Here is a 22,260-nt window from a genome sequence, read left to right on the forward strand (position 1 = left end):
GCGATGGTTATCTTACCAAGAAAGCCCAAGCGATTTGTCACAAGACTGTGACAACTATTACCTTTTTGTTGATTTCTTTATTACATATTTTATTTGGTTTTTCTTTTTGAAAGGATCCCTCTTGAAATCTAAACGCCTGAGTCGCATGGCCAGTTTGTGAAACGGACAAGAATGTCTAGTGAGTCAAGACTAGACAGTTAAGGTCCAGTATAAGTCTGGAAGAGACTAATGGCACTGTAGATTGACAAGCCTGGAAGAGACTTGTGAAAGTGTATATGGACAAGTGTGTTGAAGAACTAGCCTGGAAGAGACTAGTTCAAAGTGAAGATGGACAAATCTTGAAGAGATTAGTCCATGTGGGGTCATCAGTGGAAATTCACTTTTAGTTGAGCTACATTACAGATTTGGATGTAGCCATAGTCTGCAAAGATGGTTAGAAGACTAGTGGGATGCAATGGAAGCAACTCCTAAAATTTAGGGACTTACTATTTTGAAGCTTAGAATCTGTTCGCGTCATTATCTTCGTTTTTGTATGAGGATTAATCCTCTGGTCTGTGCCGAGGTCAGATTTTGAACCGAGGATGGAGAATTTTAGACCGGAAGGTTTAAACAGGAAAATTGTTACATGTATACCATGTGTCACAATTTGGGCATAAATTCCCAAAAGAGAGAGAGAGAGAGCAACACAAAAACGAGTTTCAATGCATGGGGGGTTCATTTTTGTGAAAGGGAGATGGATAGCTGCAGATGGAGAGCTCTTGAGAGCTGGTCTACCTTGTCTATGATGCACAAAGGGCTAAGCTTGTTTCCTATTCTCTCTTTTTCTCTCCCTGACAGTATGGTTATGCTGCAGAATCAAGGGCCTTTCTTCTGATTCAGGTACAGCTGTGTGGAATATGTTGTTTTTGCATGAGGCAAGAGTCTCTTTTCTTCAGGAACAGGAGCAGTTGTTTGCAATTCCCAGCAGGGACAGGTGAGGGTGTTAACCTCACCAAGCAGGTGTCTGAAACAGCACCAAATCAGTTCTGATTCTGGACTGTTCAGAGGTTATTTCAGAGCAAAATTGATATCAGAATCACGGGGCACTTGGCCCAGATGATGCAAGACAGTGCAAGGAACAATATGAGCTGAGAACAGGTGTCAGAACAGGTCTGAACCAGCAATTACAGTGGGCTGAATAGTACAGGGAACAATAAGAGTTGTAAACAGGTTCCAGAACAGGTCTGAACCAGTAAATACAGCAGGCTGAAATGGTCAATTCTGCACTCCAACCAGAAGATTCAGACTTGGGCAGAGTTTCCTCTCCTGGTCAACTTGATTTGGGTCAGTAATTGTACTGTTATGCTGTCAAATATCACCCAGAATAGGTGAAAGACAGTCCATTGTACTTTCTCTTTTTAAAAATAAAGAAATACCGCAAGGGGTGCCTAACTTAGGGGCCAACAGGGTGTCTGTGTGGCAACAGGAGCATTTTAGCTTCCTGTTTTTCTTCTTGATTCTGTGTCTTTAAGTTCAGGTAAAGTGGGCGACTATTAAATTGGGTGAAAGCATTTATGTATTTTGGTTGTACACTACCACCCTTCCCAGTGAACAGGCCGGTTACACGATTACCCCCTTGCGAGGAGAGATCATCGGACAAAGGGTGCACGTTGGCTACCCAATGGCCTACCAAGCCGTACAAAGACGGATGGATTCAGCTATGGACTTTTTCTTTTTTTCTTTTTTTCTTTTGAATTTGATAGATGTAGCATTTAGTGGGGGGTCAAATCAGTTTTCATCCTATTGAGTATCCGTGTCCCAAACGGAAGAGTAATAAAGGATGGTCAAACCCAAGACCTTCACAAAACAAGCATACTATCCCTACCGTAACTGGGTATCAATGAAGAAGGAAAATGGATGTGGATATAGCAAATATGTGAAGCAAGCAAGACAAGCAAAGCAAGCAAGCAAGCTAAGGAAAAACTGCCTTGGAGACTGCCATGGGTAATGCCATGAATGTGGTGGATCTCGAGTCAATCACTCCAAAAGACCGAAAATGGATAAATGTGCACAGATACATGTGTACATAAACAAAATGCCAATGCATGGGGTAATGCAAAGAGCGATGCAAGATGTTATGCTCATGAAAGATGCAATACAACAGTGCCACTTGGACAATGCTCTCACAGGGAAATTCTTCACTTGCCCAAGCGCCCTTTTACAATCATATCATCATGACAATGCGGATAAAGTTATAAATGTCCATAATAAAATATAAAAGAATAAATGAATGAATGTCTAAAAATTTGTAAGTATCATCACTGTCACTGGCAAGAGTAGAAGTCCCCCCCCCTCTCTCAAATTGAAAGGGAAAGCAAGAGGAAAGCACTCTCTCCTTGTCAAGCTGAAGAAGTAGGAAATGGTGTACCCAAACCGATCCCGGGTAACATGTATTGAAGAACCAGCCGATTGACCGCTTTAGTCAAAATATTTGCAAAATTGTTGGATGTAGGCACAAACTCTAGGTGGATAGTGCCTAGCTCAACCTGCTCTCTCGAAAAATGGAATAGACTCCCACATGCCGCATCCGTGGTGTAATGATCGGATTGTCCGTAAGGACAATGGCACTCTGGTTGTCGTAGTAGACAACAATGGGACAGTCGCATGGGATATGAAATGCCGCCAATAAACTCCTCAAATATATGGCCTCAGTGGTGCCATCGAAGAGAGCCCGGTACTCAGCCTCCGCCGTGGAAGCCACCACCGTCTCTTGCTTACGGCTTAACCAAGAAATGGAAGCCTGCCCAAGGTAAAGCCGCCATGAGAACACCGGGTGTCAAGATCTCCTGCTCAATCAAAATCAGTGTATCCCTCCAAACAAAAACTAGAACCATATGTCAGGCCATAAGAATAAGTACACCGTAAATAACACAACACACGAAGACATGCAATCCAATGTGATATCCTAGGTGCTGTAAAATACTGACTAAGTATGCTAACTGAGTAAGCTAAATCTGGCCTAGTGTAAATTAACCAAAGAAGTTTTCCTACAATAGAGCAATAGGTATTGCATTGAAGGGTTGTCCGAAAGTATCCTTTAATAAGTGGACAATAGAATCAAGAGGCATGGCCACTGGCCGTGTTTGATCCGAAGTGTGTTGTTCCACTAGCTAAAGTGTGTACTTCTGCTGTGACACAAAAATGCATCCCCCAGAACAACACCCGAAGACTCTGAAGTGGGAAATGATAGACCGAGAGCCAAAAAATGCCTCATACGAGGTCTTCTGAAAAAGAGTTGCAATCGAGCACCGGTTTAGGATGTACACCAAAGTGTTAACAGCCTCGACCTAAAGGCGCTCAACAAGCTCTGCTGCGAACAGCATTGAGCATGTCATTTCCATGAATGTTCAGTTGCTACGCTCTACGACTCCATTCTGAGAGGGGGAGTTAGTAGAGATGAGATGGCAAGAGATACCATGCTTCAGTAGAAACTCGGAAAACTCGTGGAAGATAAACTCACCACCACTATCACTCCTCATACAACCAACGCGACATCCAGCCTGGTTATAAACCAGCAACACCCAACAGAAAAATATGTAAAAACATCTAACTTATGCTTGAGGAAGTACACCCACATATATCTAGAATCATCATCCACTATCAAAAAGAAATACAACACGTCATTCAAGGCGGTAGTGGATATCGGCCCACAAAGATCAACATGAATCAATCTAAGAGCCTCCTCAACACGATGTGTGGATTGTTGAGGAAATTGGATACAGTGCCACTTTTCGAGCTGACAAGCTTTACAGATATCCCGGGCTAGTTTTAGGCGGGGAAAAGCCTCAACCAGCTAATGGCGGGATAACTCATAAAGAGAGTCATACTAATATGCCCTAAGCGAAAGTATCAAAGACGCTCAGTGTTCGTAGACTCCCGAGATGTGGCTAATGCTTGGAAGCTATGGAACACGGAGCCCTCAGCTGTCGGCTCGATCAAAAAGTATATCATGTGGTAAAGGCCATTAGGCTAAGCCTCACCGCGAGCAATAACTAAATCAGTCTGAGAATCAAGGATCTCGACTATGGTCGCTGTAAAAAAAGCTGCTCGCCCAGCTAGCAAAGGTATTGAACAAATAACAAGTTTATTCCAATGGGGAGGGACATGGTATACACTATCCAACGAAGCCAGATCCGAATCCTTGTCAATGGCAAACCTGAAGCTACCTTAAGCTTGAATCTTGACAAAGGAGTTGTTTTCTACACGGACCCACCCGGATACAAGGGCTCGGGTACAGAAAATGTCCTCTATAGGAGTCGTATGATGTGTAGCTCCACTGTCCACAATCCAAACAGGAGCTGAAGTGCTCGACTGTGACGAGTGGGTCTCTGCAATAACCTCGTCGTCGAGAGGCAACTCACAGATGTGGACGAGACTCGCATCTGTTGTCTCTATGGAGATGATGTAGGCCTTTGCAAACAAGTCAAACAAGCTTTCTGGAGTTTAGAACATTGTTGACTGAGATGACTGAGCGGTAGCAGTATGAGTCTGACCTTTAAAATGCCCCTTGCCATCACCTTGCCTCCCTTGCTGGGGGTTGCCTAACTGAGGGGCAGGGGTCTGAGACTTAGATTTGGGTGTTGTACATCTGGCCTTTGATCGACACTCGTCGTCAAAACGACCAGCATTTTAACAATGTTGATAATACCTATTCTTTTTAGGTACATTCTACCACCCTTATTTGAGTTGTGATTGGGAGTTTTCTTGTGATTCCCCAAATCGATTTTGTTTGCCCTTCTCTTGTTGCCCCTTCTGAGAACGAGCAACAAGAGCCCTCTCTGAGGAAGAGTTCATATGAAATTGATCGAACAACTGTGCGTAACGCAACAGCTGACACTCAAATTCATAGAAAGTAGACATGGTAGACTTTGAAACTATACCTTCCACAAAATTCAAATATTTCCTGGAAAGTTTGTTCAAAAACAATGTGACTTGATCATCAGAGAACTTGGGAGTCCCCGTAGTAGAGAATTCGGCAAAAAAGTTACCGATACTCAACCAACTTGACTTTCAGATCATCCCGATTAGTGATTTTAAAGAGTTAGAGCTCATGATCAAGATTTATACGACGGGTCCTATCCCGAGCCGCACAACAGTCAGCCAAGTGTGCCCATCGTTCTGACGCTAAGTCAAAATGCTAAAGCTGAGAATGAAACTAGGCCAATAAGTCCGACATCAGCTCCACAATAGGGAGGCATTCCTAGCCTTCCATGAGCGGACAACCTCATATGGAACAAGTGTGAGATTAAGTTGAGGTTCCAACCCCTGCACAAGATCCCATAGATTCTAGGAGTCAAGGACATGTCTCATCAAGTTCGACCAAGTGATAAAGTTTGACCCATTAAAACGAGTCTTATCATTTAAAGCATACTTGGCAAAAGATAAGCCAAAACCATGAGGTGTCGAGAAAGTGGGATAAGATGGAGGTGCAGGGTAAGATGGTGGTGGTGGATGTGTCTGATAGGAAAAGTGAGGGAGAAAATATGGGTAATCAAAAATAGGCTGGAAGTGTCCAATGAGTACCGATTGACGCGGAGGCACTGGAACATGAATGTTTCCATAAGGCGCCGATGAAGATAGAGACACTAGGACACGGAAGCCATGTCCAAAGCTTGGTTGGGGCACAGCAGAATGACCAGGAGGTCCACTAGATAATGCTATAGAGACAAGTTGTGGTACCAACTAATCCACACTCGAGAGAGACTGGGAGGGAATACCCAACCTGCAATGATCCGGAAAGTGTGTAAGAAGTAGGTGGAACACCACCTGATGGAGGAAAGGATGAGGTCCTAAAGGCGGTGCCTATATTTCCATAGCCCTACGGTGCGGTGTGATGTGCAACATAAGGTATTTGATAGGGGAATGTAAATGGTATGAAGGAAAGTGGGAAAGCAGTGAAAGAATGTGGTGGGATGGGTGGGTTTTGAATTTGTGATGTGAAAGATGCAAATGCATCTTGTTTATTTTTACCATTTAATGATTGAAATTGAAATGATGATGATAATGATGCACCATGCAATGTAGAAATATGAACACCAAATTCATTCTGATTTTGAGAAGTAAACTGAAAAGAAGGAAGGATAGAACAAGAGGTACCTAGCTTTTTCTTATAATCCCCACGACATGTGTTAACATACAAGAATTGATCCTCAAGAGAACCTTTTCTGTAGTCAACGGACTGTACTCTATCTTCCTCATGATTTCTACCACTATATTGCAAAGCAGAACGGATAAAAGACGAAGAAATAAAATACGAATCTAAAGTACCTTACACTGGAGTGGACGAAAAAGAATGAAAAAATGAAACATACTCCAAATCTCTCTCTCCAACAGGGGGGCCCATCCCTTAGGGAGGTCTCAACGGTTTTGCAATATCATCAAATTTATGCGCAACATCTAAAGAGAAAAATTCATGCATACCTTCATTGAGTAGCTTCTCCTGAAGGGCAATCCTTCAAGCGAGCCCCTCAATCTTCTTCCGTCTAAAGTTCATAATCACATGATATTCTTTAGTGGAAAGCTTGTATAGCCTTTCTTCCGTGTTATCAGAAGTAACTTCCACCATGTCCGAACTTTATGGAGCAAGATGTTCTGCCCACTCTCGCTCAGTTCTCAGCATAGGTTATTCTGGAGACTGAATTGGTGTTGATGTGTTCGAAGTCATTTGAACCTACTATTGTTATTGCTTCTTACGGAGAGCTTTCAAATCAAAGGCCTAGGTTTCTCAAAGAGTACCAGGCTCTGATACCATATAAAGAAATACTCTGACACAGAAACACAAATAACAATTGTACGACAAAGCACAGATTGATAAAAGAACTCAGTTAGAATTAGGATAACTCGGAGACAATGAACACAAAAAATAATTGAAGTGATATAACTGCTGAATATACAACGCTCATGCAACAAACACGCTAAGCAATGAGTGAATACTGAACCTCGAACTCTTGTATCTCAAGGATCAGGGAAAAGGTAATGAGCTGGAGAGTGTGTCGTACTCTGAATGGAACCCGAATCGCAGTAAGGCAGCCTCCGAATGTTGAACACCAACAAATGCAGCAATGAATGTTGGATCTGATGCAGACAACAGTGAGGAGAGAAAAAGACTAAAAACTAAAGACTAAAGACTAAAAGTACAGGCTGCAACCGTCATTCGATAGAAATCGAGAAATAGAAGATCCCTCTCTCATTGACAGAATGATTACGGTACCTTTTGGACTAATTAATGAGTCACGTCATAAGCAAAGCCTTTATAAGAAATGGATTAAGAAGAATAGCCCTTCATTCGACAATGGCTCGTCATCCAAAGTTACCCTTCCTTAAAGAAGATAATGACGATGCACCTTGCCAACACCCCCCAGCCTTGCAGTTTAAACAAAACGCAGAAAGTTCGTGTTATGTGACGTTCTTGGATGCATCTTCAAATTTTGGGAGGCTGAAAGGGTATCATTGAAGTTTCGAGTTTGGATTCGGGATGAGTTATTTCTTGGCTCGAGGAAAAAGACTAAGCAATGAGGAGAGAGAAAGACTAAAAACGCAAGCTGCAAGAGAGAGAGAAAGACTAAAAACAAAGAGGACAGCCTGCAGGAAAAGAGAAAATTGCCAAACACAGGCTGCATAACCTAGCAACAGGCCGCAAAAGTTGGGCGACAACTGGAGACGAGAGAAAACTGCCAAATGCAAGCTGCAAATGACGTGGCAGGCAATACGGCAGCAGGTCTATGCAAGAAAACGGTCCCCTTGCTGGGATCAACTCCAAACTGCAAGAAGAGGGCTGGAAATAAGGCGCCAACTCATGTAGACAGTAATGGACAGCTTCGGCTGAGATGTTCCCTAGGAACAGGGTGTGGACAGCAAGCTGAAACACCTGAAATCGCCAAGTTACCTCTTTACATCCCTCCTTCGCCACCATTCCCTCCACGTCCCTTATCCCCCCCCCCCCAAAAAAAAAGACTTCTACCATCCCTCAGGCTTCTTTGTGGGTAGCTCAACTTCAAAGGGGGATATCTCTTCCATAGATAAGGAGGACCCATCATTGGATACACGTGCACCACAAGTGCCAAAGGCTTGTCAATCTCCCTCATAGGACTAGGAACCTTACATCATCTCTTGTGATTCCAACAGTTGATGCAAGAGCTTGAGCCACTTCTTTCCCTAAGATATCAAAGGGTCCTCACAAGTCAGCCAGATTCGAGCAACAAAATTGGCATTCACTATTGTGAGCCATGCCTTGATGACCGAGATTTGGAAAGATCATAAACTTACCACTCTTCAGGCGGCTTGTGCAAAAAAGACCTAGTATTGTGCCATACAAGAATCGGATTCCATCAACTGAAGTGCCACATGGGAGTTGGTTCTACATCCTCCAAGCTGGAAGATCATGGGTGTGAAATGGGTCTTGAAGACCAAGTCTGTGGCAAATGGGATGTTGGACAAGTATGAGGCAAGGCTTGTTGTCAAGGGTTTTGCATAGAAGCCAAATATAGAGGTATCACCCAGCCACTTTTACCGCCATTCAATTGTTTCACAACATTACCAGCCTTGGATGACTGTCACCAGCTGCTACCTCTGTCATCATCATCACTAGCTGATGTGTTTTTTCTCATGTGCCTACATTTTCATCTCCTAGAGTACAGCCAGCTGATGTCATCGTCTTCTCCCTCTCTTGCTGCCAATGGAATTCCCATACAGCAAACCAACCTTGTGCTTTGCTGCCTAGAGACATTTGTGACATCATAGTTCCAAGAGGATTGTGTTTCACTCCCTCTTTTGCTGCCCAGAACATCACCAGCCCAGTGGACATCCAGTGCTGCATTTTGGGATCCATAACAAGTACAGCACACTCTTGGAGCTGTTCACAGCAGCTCACCTGTGCACGAATCCTTGAGACACCAAGGTTTGAGAGCCCACTATACCATTTAATTTCCTATACACTCATCTCCATCAGGCATTTATCAGACTAAGTTCATCATGTTATCGTACTTTCCGTGTTTCTCTATGTTTGCCCTAGCATTTCCTTACATCCCTTGTTATTATGTATGACATTCTATTTCAAACAATTGATTGTTTCGAAATCTTAGATGAATTTTACATCTCTTTCAAGAGCTATATTATAACACATGCAACCTTCTCTCATGACTAAGCATTGGGGGTCAAATAGTCTAGATTACAATGAATTTCCACAAGAACCACTAATGAATACATAAAGCATAGTCATCGTCTACTAAATACAAGAGACAATGTTGATTATCAACAAAACTCCAATGTTGATGCAACTGCTCTGAGGATGAAACCTTATTCTAGTTTACCATCACATCATACTATTAGGAACATTATTTTAAGATAGTTCAAACATACCCATTGAATTGTTCAGGTATATCTTGAAGACATTCTTGATCCCAACTATCAACATCTAAATCTTGGCTCATTTTATCCTTCGCTTCATCTTTGATATATCTTGCCTGCAAATACCATACATGTTTTTTTTCAGTAATAATACCAGACAAAAGGGTAGGCACAGCAAGCACATGCCACACTCATAATATGAACCACCATGGTATGTGCATATTCATGTAACATTGAACTGCCATAAAAGAGAGAATCGTGAGATCCAAAGACATGCTAATTCAATGATATAACACAACAAACAAAAGCAAACACATGGGTGCAAAAGTTGAACATACTAGTTCAAGGACACATGCAAGAATCCTTAGTCGGGGTTGACTCAAATTGGGTGCAATTAGCCACATCAGTCAGTAAGGTAGCAAGACTTTGCAACTCAGTCAATCAATGAGCATCTACCGTTCACATGGCAATCAGTTCCAATTTGTACGATGTGGTGAATATGTGTACTATTTTGGTACAGATCATACATAAAAATTGGAGAACACAGTACAGTTCTTTGTACAACAATTAAAAACATTTAAGATGTTACATTTAGAAGTAAAACGCGTGATACAATTCTTGAAGTAGGGATATATGAATCACTTTAACGGTTCAGGAGGATGGCCGCCTCCAGCAAGAAGAATTTGACCATACAGCCATCAGTGATGGTAGATGGATAGAGATACTAGGCACTGGGCATACCAGAGAAAGCCTCTACAAAGACTATAGTGCGAAATGGGAGAGTGGGTGTGGGGGGGTCCCTTCTTTGGCTACACTACTATGTTGGAAAGGAGGATACATATGAGCAAGATCACAGTACAATACAACCAGCAGCGACCCCCCATTGCCACAGAGAGGGAATCTCAAATGAGGTCCGGTATGACTTTTGAAGGAGGCTATATGACAACTTCAGGCCTATGAGGAATCTCTCTTTCTATTGATTGTAGCCCAGCGGCGCTTTAGCAGTTGGCACTTGGCTCAATTATGGTAGGGACCAACTAGCACATGCATAATGTAATGAGCCAGAGGAGACACAAGAACCTGCCTATGGGACTGCCCCAAAAGCCCAGGAGGTTTGGAGAAGAGCTCTAAAAATAGTATTCCACGGCACAACAGAGTCCATGGTGGCAACATGGGGAGCTGTAGCTTGGGCCACAAACACAAGTCCAACATGCAGCTATGAGGACGCTCAGGGGAGCACTTATTTTCTCATCATTGGACAACATCTCAGCAGGATTTCTACCCCAGCATACTCACAAAAGTAGTGGAGTCTGAGACATTGTCATCGACAGGAGCTGATTTCTAGCATTATAGTTTGGTACATATGGACTGCAAGCTGTAGCCAAGTCATTGATCTTCAAGATGTATCCACTGGGAAGCTTTATTGAGGATTTGGACAAAGATAGTCCACACTCACCATAGGAGATGGGAAAGGATGCAAGGGCGGTCTGAGAGAATGAGAAAAAAAAGAGAGACTTTCCTGCAGATTCAGCACTCAGACACCTTTCACACCACCCTCATCTAGCATTTGACTCACTAGATTAGTTGTTCACGCGACCATTATATTTTTTATGTACTTACTCTTCACAAAGTTCCCTGTAATTTGTATTTACCTCAGGGGGGGTTTTTCTCCAAGGTGTTATTAATAGAATTTTCTTTTCCTGGAAAAAAAAGAAGGATAGATGAAAAGGGGGTAGAGGTGGGGGCAATATACAAGGTGGCAGTGAGTACTTAAGAGCTTGAGAAGGTGAGTAGCAAATATATGAGAAGGCTTGCTTGAAAGAGGGCTCAAAAGGAGCCAAAAGTTCAAGACTCAAACATCCCCCCAAATGGCTTAAAAACACCTGAGGTGGTCTAAAAAGAATCGCTTTTTGGACCCTACAAAGGTCACTTTCATAAAATAGCTTGTACATATTCCACAAGAATGTACTAGTACAACACATTGTATGGGTCGGTGCTTGCTCCCATCTCTACTTTTAACCATGTTTTACCTCGGTGCCAATCTTCCCTATTGCACTTTCACTTCTAATTCATAGACAACTACTACCACAAGGAATTTTGCTACTGACTCAGAGATGTTTCTAGATTGAAAAAAACCTACTCTCAAGGTCTTTATCATCCCTTTTCTTCATGGTCTCTTGCAGTCCTTGCTTGCAATGTTTGAGCCATTTCTTTTTGTGTTTGAGTTTCTTTACATATGTAGACAAGCAAGCTAGAGATGTACCATTAAGTTACCAAGCATTCCCTGTAACACATAGCAATGCTTTAATAGCAAGATGCCTTAGTGTTGAAGATAAGCAAAGGATCACATTACATTTTGTATTTAAGGGTTACTCTCAACTTAGTTGTTTCCAAAAATGATTTGCACCTACATTTCACATTCCAAATCTTTTGTATGTTTAGCATAACCCTTTTATTATTGTTGTGGACTATATATGAGAGGCCAGCCATCTAGGAGTACCTAGGGGTGACCTTTGTGCTCCAACACATCTCATATCCAAGAGGAGGTGAGACTTTGAGGTGTGGTGCATTGGGCATTTCACTCAACATTAACCTTTCCCAAACTTCTACATATGAGGGGATGTAGAAAACTTTGATGATCCTGTGTCATTTTGACAACCTTAGAAGAGCCCCCTAAGTCCTCATATTCTTGTTGCTAAGGGACAACTTTTAGCTCCAAATTCCAAGAGTCATTTGGTACTAATCTCTCAAGTTTTAAATGTGTAGTTCTATCATTTCAAGTAAGCCAACCCTAGTTAGGGCCCCAATCAAAAAAAGGGAATCAATTTTTTTTTCTTAATTGTGAGGGTTTCTACTCAACAACTACTAGCACTAGTCGAGGTTGAAACATTTTGACTTTAGCTTCACATAAGAGACTCTTTTAGTGTTTATCAAGCATGGGAGAAATTTTGCAAAACCACCATTCCTAAATGGGAAATGAGAGATCCTATTTGTGTTTATACCCAGATGGAAGAACCGTATTGGTCTTATGAAATAAGTACATGTTCAATTGAGGATTAAAGTAGTATCCAAAAATTGATTCAAAGAATAATCTTATAAGAATAAGCTAGGAGATAAAAGTGAGTCCCACAAGGGTCTACCGAGTCATATATCTAAGGAGAAATTATAGATTCACAACTTCATGGTATATATCAAAGACAAATAATATGATTGGCTTTGACATCTATAACAAGCCAATTGTCGATTTTGATGTTGAAGGAAAATCCTCAACCTATATTGATCATTTATATTAAGTATTGTCTTCAAATATAGGCATGGTCCAATGATGAATTTGCAAAAACCTTAATAATGAATGATGCATAAACCTCAATCTATGACTAGTTAGTCTAATTGGATCCTATAGATGTTGCAAAGTATCCACCCACATAATTGTTTATCATTTCACTACAATATTAGCACTACAAAGCTAAGTCCAAAAAAGCACATTATTTGACATTTTCAAATGCAAAAGATTATTATCCAAAAAAGTCTCAATACCAAGATACCAAGAACTATTCTTGGCACTTGCTTTTTTGACACCAATGTTAAAAAAAACCTACTTTTCAAAAAATCCATTGTGTACTAAGACTATCAAGTAATTAATTGGACGATTTACAAAAAGTTAAAAAACACCTAAAACAGAAAATGGAAACTCAAAGGATTTCAAAGGATTCAGCTCTTAAATAGTTCTCAAAAACAAGAAGCTACAATTCCACTACACAATTGTCCTATCCCAAGGCTTGTGTTAGCAGTTGTAATGTACCTAGGCACCACCCACATACATGTGCTCATACATTGGGTAGGCAATGGGACAAACAGAGGTGAATGACATGGCCAATGGTGTGCATGTGTGTGAGAAGGATCATGTGAGAGGCAAGATACACATGCCAAAGGCGCTAAAATTCAACCTAAGGAAGAGAAGTTGGATGAAATTTGTTGCCCAAGCACTTACCAAAGCATAAGGAAAGAAAGATTAGAGGTAAAGTTTCCAAAAGATATTTGGTGAAGTATCAAACTATTCACTAATGCATGCTAAATGGATGGAAGAGGGTGACTTGGTAAACCATCCTCAATTGTTCCAACTTTAACTCAATACTTTTTAGTTGGAGACAAATTTAGATCAAGCATAGTCAGGCTCATGGATCTCAAATGTATTCAACATGCATCAAAGGTGTTGTTAGGGACAGTATGTCTGCCATGGAATCACTATTCAATGTACTAGTCATTGCAATCGCTATGCACATGGAGACAGTTCCACCACAGCTCTGATACTATGCATTTGTATTCAATAATGATCGTCAAAAGGCTGGTTACCACTTGTTGGTTTATAGGGGATGATGATCAATTTTCACTGGTATTCAGCTGGCTCCTATAGACAACAGTATATTATATGATGTGATTGATAGTTCAGCCACGGTTTATGCTCAATCTACACTTTACTCTGGTATGTTTGGTCAAAATATTTGTGGTATTTTGATAATGACAACAATCTCATGAGGTTCTAGCAGCAGTTTTGGATTATTTTTATATATTATGTTTTGGTTATGCTGGCTGGAAGTTTTCAGTAAATGTTTGGCAATAGCTTGGTTAAGCAATAGTGGCCAATGTTATTTTACTACGATCACAATTGTCTTTAAATATCATATGGACTAATCCATTCTGTACAGTAGCATATAGTATGTATCCGTATCAATTCATACCAAAAAAAGGCTCTTTTTTATCCAAGCAAAGTGCACCACTTTGTATCTTCCAACTCCCAAGCCTTATATTTACCATCATAATTTCAAGCCTCTCTCTTCTAGACATTGACCTGGGAGCTCCCCCGAGATAGATACCCACGGCTAGCCCTAGCCTCTTCTAGACAACTAGCACCAAATGGTGACACACATTGTTGGTATGCTCAGATGAGGACATGGATGAGTTTACATGGGCTGCAGATAGACAAACTACCCCCCTTTGACTATAGCTTGGATTGCCCTACACTTGAGCTAAGTCGATAGAGCTGAACCATGTGATCAAAGCAGACATACTAAGGTTAGATATGAAGAAACCTTGGATCTGACTACCCTCCTCCCATGGCACGAGGATGGCACACTACCAGACCCACTTCCTTCAAGTATCTGAGGATGGTTTCATCACCCAACCCAATTGCATGGATACACTGCTGCCTCATGGATTGTGCACAGTTATTGGTCAAATCCGCACCTCCTCCCACCACCTGAGGATTGAGACAGGTAAATGGGAGGGCATACAAACAGAGGAACGCATACGCCCACTCTGGGACAAAGAGCCAGAGACAGAGGAACACCACATCTACCAATGCACGGTATGTTATGATATACAAGACAGATACCATTGTCTGTTTCAAGAGGGTTTTGGATCCTTGAGACGAATCATGCACTTTGAGGATCAGAGATGTTTGGGTTTCTTCCTCTTGGAGCTTCAAAGGCACAAAGTAGCTATTCTACATAATAAGAGGCCCTCTGTAACTAGCCTTCCTTCCGTGGATGGGTGGTAAATCCCTGATTACAACTTAATTACAGCAGCAAACAATTAGTGCAAATCTGAAAATACAAATTTACCAATTGATCTAGGACAATGCACACCCGATTGGCCCCAAAATTGGAGCCCCTTTCGGTATTTCTTTAGCTTTATTGAAGAAGAAGTTGATTTACAATAGGATTCTCCCAATCCCTTTCGGTATTCCAACTCCCCTTGCTGTGATGAATCACCAGCAAGTCTTTAATCCAATTTGCCCCTTGATTCAGGTAATCAATTGGCCTTCACCCGCTTTGATGGAGATGAAAAATGCCCCAAATTCAATTATTTGCTGGTCCCTCCACTTGAATAGGCTAAGAACACCTTCAACCCTGTTGAATCCAAGTCTTAGAGCTTCGAATGTCTGACACGCTCCCCAAGGCTGCTGCTAAACCCTAATTTCTGCTGCAAATTAGGGGTTTACAGCAGAGAAATCTGAAATTTCTCAACCTCCAAGAGTCCAAATGCTCAGATCTTCGAAGCAAAGTTATGAAATGGCTGAGAGATGAGAGGGAAAGCTATAGAGAGAGAAAATTCAAAGTTTTTTCACGAAGAATGACTGAAGATCAATCAAATGCAGCTGTTGCCCTGCAACAACAGCTTGTAGAGGCAAAGAACTGAAGAAAATCGGTCATTTATTGCTGCTGCCCTATCTCAACAGCCTGTAGATGCTGTCTCCTGCTGTTGATTGGTCTTCTCTTGCCCTTGGCAACCTCAGAAGGCCCTCCAATGGCTGCGAATCAAACCAGCAACCTCTCCCCCCTCTCTCTTGCAGGCTGAACTTATAAAAATGCCTCTCTCCAACCTCTAAAGACGTTTTTCAATCTTGCATGGGCATTTTTTACAAGTGGCAGCCTTCCCAAATGGTTTTTTCTAGCATTTTCCATAATTAAATATTAATTTTCAATCTTTAAATACTGAAAATTAATCTAATAATTATTTCGATGCCCTGAAAAAATAATCTAACTGGCCAATAATTAAATTGGCTAGGCAACTTCCATTCCCAAGTGTCTCTGCACTATCTTTGACTATCAGATTGGCGTTAGATACCATTAAACGTCACTTCTCTAGTGTCACTAACTGACATTTATGGCCAAATGGATGACCTAGGCCAACAACTGGCACCAGATACCACCAAGTACCTATGCGGCATAACCTATAACAACTTTTGCCTTTGACATCCCGTGATTTCTTCAGGTCCCGAGCTCATAAATTTACTTTAACCCCAGTTGCACCTCACATGTGCACCATTTACTTAATCATGTGATTAAAAATTAATCCACATGTTAAGTGAGGTTTCAAAAATACATGTCCTCATGACACCCTCACAACTCAACTCACATAGTCAGAGAGCAATCACTAACTTTTTCACTGCTACACAACCGAGTATGACACATACCACCACTGTTGCCACATAGCCTACAAGAGTACATCATGATTGAACCTCATCTTTTGTGTCTTTTTATAGGATACTATTTCACTTTTCAGTCTTATAAGCATGTTTTTCATCCTTTCTTGTTCCAAATGAGAAACACACCATCATTGTATGTATTGCTTTGATCTCATGGGCCACATTGGCCTTTTAGAGATGTTAATACTCTCTCTCTCTCTCTCTCTCTCTCTCTCTCTCTCTCTCTCTCTCTCTATATACATACATACATACATACATACATACATACATACATATATATGTATGTATGTATGTATGTATGTATGTATGTATGTCCACTCTACTTTTTTGTATGATGTGTGATGTATTATATATCCACTCCCATCTATCTACTTGTAATACGTTGCACATAAGATTTTGGCTTGTTACCCTCATGTATTCATCTTATAACCTTTGGTGGCATTGCTATTTTGGCTATAAACATATATTCTATAATCTATGGCCCATATAACCAAGTTATTTTTTTTCCATACTAATATCGTACCGTACCTTATAAAATCTTAAGATACCAATTAGTATTGCATTTTTTTGTACCGTATGATGTCGTATCTTTCATACCCAACAACGATAATTATGATGCCTTATCGAAATCCCAACGCAATCTCTTTTGCTTGAAGGATTTCAAGGGGGAGCTCTATCACATGGACATGAATTCTTAATGCTTTGCTTAGCATTTGGCTTACGCGCTAATCAAATGTACACATGTGAGGTGCACTAGTAACTGCCAAGCGAGAGCTCATCATTGATACAACATCCTGAGTTATGACGTATGGACTAAGATCAATCAACCCAATCTTGTTTCGACAAATGTAACTCTATTAAACCATACAAAGGATCACCATATTCCCTCCTAGGAATATACAAAATTCTCCTAACTATAGAAATTGAAAGCATACCCATTATTTTCTATGTGCTTCCAAATTGAGAAGCGACAAGGAAGAAAGTCTAGCTTGGAAGACCTTTCAAGCATGTGATCTAATGTGAAGTAGACTCTATAGCACACCGCATAAAGATAGTCATAGCTTTTAATGAAGGCACCTTGTCTCTTCTCCAAGGAACGGTAAGACACTTGTGCAAGTCACATAAGTCACAATGACGAGCCAAGGACGCTAAGTTTGCAATGGGTGTCAAAGACAAAAGCTATAATAAGCTATATTGGTCAAGTACTAGTAGATGCCTACTGTCAATTTTGGCCTAGGGCATTTAACTGGTTAATAAATATCAATGGTGACATTAGAAACTAGACATTAATCAATTTATTAATGCCAATTCAAGGACCAATCAATGCATAAGACCACTTGAGAGTCAAAATGCCCTCGCCAATTTAATTATGAAAAGGCACTTTGAATCTTATAGGAGTAGCAAAGTGTTGATATTAATCTTTAAAATTATTAATTTCAAAAATTAATAAAAATGCTGAAAAATTCAATTGGAAGACTACCACTTGGCAAGACCCATAGTTGTCAAGTACAAAAGATACGATACGGTACAATATGATAGAATACGATACTAAATGATACCTTGTGATTTTATAAGGTATAGTAAGATATTAGTACCCAAAAAAAAAACTTGATTTTTTAAAACCATAAACTATTAAATGATAGAATATGTGTTTAAAGTGAAAACAGCCATTTCACTACAAAATAAGATGAATACATAGGGGTGGCCCTTGTGGTCACATGTCCTGCACGCAACATGCGATACAATTAGAGTCTAGCACATACATGGATAATGGATCATAGTGGCATGTGGATACAATGATAATAGATACCAAAAAAATAGATAAATGAATCTATGATGAGACATCACTATCATCATTATCATCGCAACCATCTAAGTGCTCATCAAGAGAGTCTAAAGATGACTCCTCGTTATCGAATAATGAGACACTCTCATACTCATTCTCATTGATGAGATTACCATCATCATCAAACGATGGCTTCCTAGGCACTAGCTATGTAGGCAAGTGGGAATGTCATCAAGAGACACGAGATGGGAGCTGCTAGAGCCTCGCCTTACATATGTCTGCAAGCCACTCGAACCACCCCTCCTTGATATCAGAGGGACCTGAATGACCATGCCCATGCTACCACCTACTCGAACTCCTCGCTCACGAGCACAATAACGAGTGTCACGAGTATTTGCTGTTATAAGCTCTTTGTAGAGCTCTACAAAGATCATCTCCTCCTCATCCACCTCCTGATATACATTCAGAAGGGTGACACCCATCAACTTGATGTATCAACATTCGCCTACACAATGCACATAAGATTGTAAATGCTAAAATCTAAATTATAAAGTACAAACTTTAAAGTTAAAAATAACAAATTTTAAATTCTAGCGTTAAGTGTTTACTTGCTTTGGACTATCTATGCTCATCGCAGCCCTCATCGTGCATAAGTTAGTACTGAAATAGACTAGCTGCTCTAACTATCGTGTGCTAAGCCAATTGCGAATCTTCCTATGAATGAGAGAATAGACACTCCAACTTCTCTCACATGCACCTAAAGAGCAATCTTGAGCAAGGACTCTCATAGCTAAGGGCTAAAGGGTCTCTAGCGCATATTCAAAGTTTTGCCACCAAAATAGAGGCTTCACGAGTAACTCTCCTCCAACAAGTGGGAGAAACAAAAGCCACATAACATCTCTGATACACATAACATCCTAGCTCCTCCAACACTACATTGTGGTCATCCACAAGGACCACACGAGTCAAATGAGCAACCTAGTCTAAATGGAGCTCTCTATCGTCCATGAAAGCCAATGACTTATAGACCGAATGTACCAATGCTGCAAAACCATGGATGGACTTATGCATCCATGCCCATCTCCTCTCTACTATCTCTAGAACATGTGCACGCTATGCCTTTGTGATCACTATGCAAGCACGTGCCTCCACCAATGCTACTCTAAAAAAGTGAACGAGAAGGCCCATAACGGACCCCTCACAATCACTCATACATAACACTCTATAAAAGGAAATCGTGACAATGACAATGGTATGGACTTTCTGCCAAAACTCTCTCATTGAGACATAAGCGTTGCATGGCTTTAGCCTCTTCTCTCTCATGTCCATTCCACTCATTTCATAAAGTGGACACCATTGTCTCGCACAAGGCAGACCACACCTCATAAAGACGCTCGAGCAACAATCACATGTAAGCAAACCGAGTTTAAGAAGGCTCTTCAACTTGAGTGTGCTATACTTGCGATACATCACGAGCACCTTTACCTTTACCATAAAGAAGATGACAACTAATGTAGCTTTATGGACCACCTCTTCACCCACTTGATGTAAACACCCCGAACAACGTAGTATGCTTAACAATTATGATATTCACTTATTTTCGAGATTTAATATAAAAGAGAATGAACACTTAAAGCTGAAAATGAAAATTACTCACAAAATTACAGCCATGAAAATGTAAAAGTAATGGAGACAAGATTGAGGGTTGAAGATGGGCAACCCTCCCCCCCCCCGAAGGAATGTATTTCTGCTCAACCCAAGTCCCTTAGGGAAGAGCTCACTTACAATCAACCTGAGAGTGAGAAGAAGTAATTCTCACTCTCACAAGATCATGCAAAGATGTACAAACACACATGCATTATCTATTATGCAATGATAAGAACTGATTTCTTTACAGTATGAGAGAGAAAAAGAGAAAATCAGCCTTCTCCATCGTTGAACAGTACTACATGGATAGGGCTTGCTTCTTGTTGCTAAAATGGAAGAAAGAGCTTGAAAAGGAGGTGCTGTAATGAATTTACAGGCTTGCTGTCCTGTAAAACAGCAGTGATAGAAGAGGGAATATGGAGGAATTTGATAATGGAGAAGTGGGGGATGATGATGGGGATGGATGGGGCCAGTTTTTGGCTATCTGTGGGTGTTGTACATGAGTTTACAGCAAAGAAAAATGATGCCGAATGAAGAAAAACGAGCTCTTATTTATAGGAGAGGGAAGAGCTAGTGGAGTAGCACAAGACAAGTGTCCAGCCACATGTCATGAGATGTGACAAGTGGTGGGACACTTGGAAACTTGTGTGACAAGTGTCTTGACACTTGTCCCTTCTCTATGGCCTTCCTTTTTGGGTTGAATACTGTCAAGAATAGAAACAACCAAATTTAGTAAGCACAGTCAGAGTACAGAACTTACTATTTTTAGAATGACATCCCTATTTTTTAGAACTAGCATCTTTAGGCTAATTCGAGTCTCCTAAAATTTAGGGATCTCCTAAAATTTAGGGACCCCCCCAATATGGGTGTCATATGAAAGCTTTTTCCATGTACATCGCAAAAATGGTATCCGAATCTTCATGTGACTTTCCTATGCAAAGAAATGTGCATTTCAAGCTTTCAGCCCACACATGCACATTATACAAGCATTTCATGATCATGCCATCTTGTTGATTGTAACTGTCTGTTCTGGTGGATCTAGCCCACACTTCAAGGCATCAATCCTTTTTGTGTGCGAATCTAACCCTGATATGCATGAGTTTTAGTCACAGGCGCCCAATCGGGCCATATAGATGGAAGTGTGAACTATCTTTTCTTTAACCCACCGCGTGGGTCCAACATAACCTATGACCACTCATCAATGGCCAGCTCCAATGCACTTTTCTTTATATCTAATTAGTACAAAGGAAATAAATTTAATAAATCATTATATAGACAAATTAATAAAAAAGGATACAAATTCTGTTTCTATAGAGTTGTGACACTTGAGCTTCCTGATGTTTTCCACGAGCAAGTCCAAACAAAGATTTGCACATGGAGTCCACATAATCATGAAAAACTCGACCTCAAGCAAATAGCCCATGCGCCGACGATTTGATATATTGTCGGTAACAACTTGCACCACATTTGAGAGGCCCACCTACAACCATAAATTACAAGTAACAATACTTGGAAGTTAGAGAGAGAGAGAGAGAGAGAGAGAGTTGGGCGCCTCAAAAGATTCAAGAATCAAGAGAGAGAGAGAGAGGTTTAGCGAAAAGAGAAAATCAAGATAGTTATTAGAGAGAATAGGAAGATCGATAGCTATGAATAAAATTATAAACAATGTATACCTCAATGATAGCTTGCCGAATGTAACAGTAGATGAATGCACCCATCATTTTCCTCGCCCTCTTACCAATGTCTATGGCACGCAAAAAGTAAGTACCTAGTGGACATGAGACAAGTGTATTGATGATACCTCGTATCTTACAACCACTTCATCCATTGGTGAGAATGGAACAACCATATTTTATCCAAGCAACTCAAATGGAAACAAGGGCTCTGTCAATCCTCTCCTCTTCATCAATCTTTTTCGTCCTCATGTCATTGCATGTGGCACCAGTCCATCCTTCACATGAACCCACATTGGCAATGGCTTCTACCATCTTCTTCCATAGCTTTTGCTTTAGAACATTAAATGCAAGATTACACTCAATCACTATGCGTGCAATTTCAACATCCGCAAGTCGTTGCCTTTCTCTAAGAAAAGCAAGTAATCCACACACATGACTAGAAGCTTAAGAGAGAGAGAATTGCCTCTTCAATGTCGCATGAGCCTTCACACTGTCTTCTGTCATAGCCAGATGTAAATGTGGAGCCCCCACCACCAATGGTGAAGGCCTCTCCCACATTGGTTGAAGATATGCCCACATTCAATGCTTTCTCATTTGTAGACATAGGAGTTGGTGCCAATACACCACTTCATCCTCTTGTGAATCCCCTCTCATCTTAGCGAGAATCTTGTCCGCAATGTTTTGAGGAATTACCTCGCATGGAGCAACTTATCTCCCCATCTTGGAAAGATATTGGAGAAGTCGGGTCACCCCACTTATATAGCACTTCCCGCAATACT

At 40.9% G+C, this 22,260-nt stretch overlaps 1 protein-coding gene across 3 annotated transcripts in view; it reads right to left on the reverse strand.

Annotated features, from left to right (window-relative positions):
- LOC148035583 (ubiquitin-like-specific protease ESD4) overlaps window positions 1-22,260 on the reverse strand; it is a 76,428-nt gene that overhangs the window by 44,608 nt on the left and 9,560 nt on the right. For all 3 annotated transcript variants that reach the window (XR_015690845.1, XM_087677541.1, XM_087677543.1), the window contains exon 7: window positions 9,397-9,500. Coding sequence is in view for 2 of the 3 variants with exons in the window: in XM_087677541.1 (XP_087533667.1) it covers window positions 9,397-9,500 (104 nt within the window). In the remaining variant the exon portion in view is untranslated. The remainder of the gene's footprint in view (window positions 1-9,396; window positions 9,501-22,260) is intronic.

Source organism: Lygodium microphyllum, chromosome 5, assembly GCF_053477565.2.
Source record: "Lygodium microphyllum isolate KBCC chromosome 5, Lygodium_microphyllum_v1.1.10, whole genome shotgun sequence".
Taxonomy (NCBI): domain Eukaryota; kingdom Viridiplantae; phylum Streptophyta; class Polypodiopsida; order Schizaeales; family Lygodiaceae; genus Lygodium; species Lygodium microphyllum.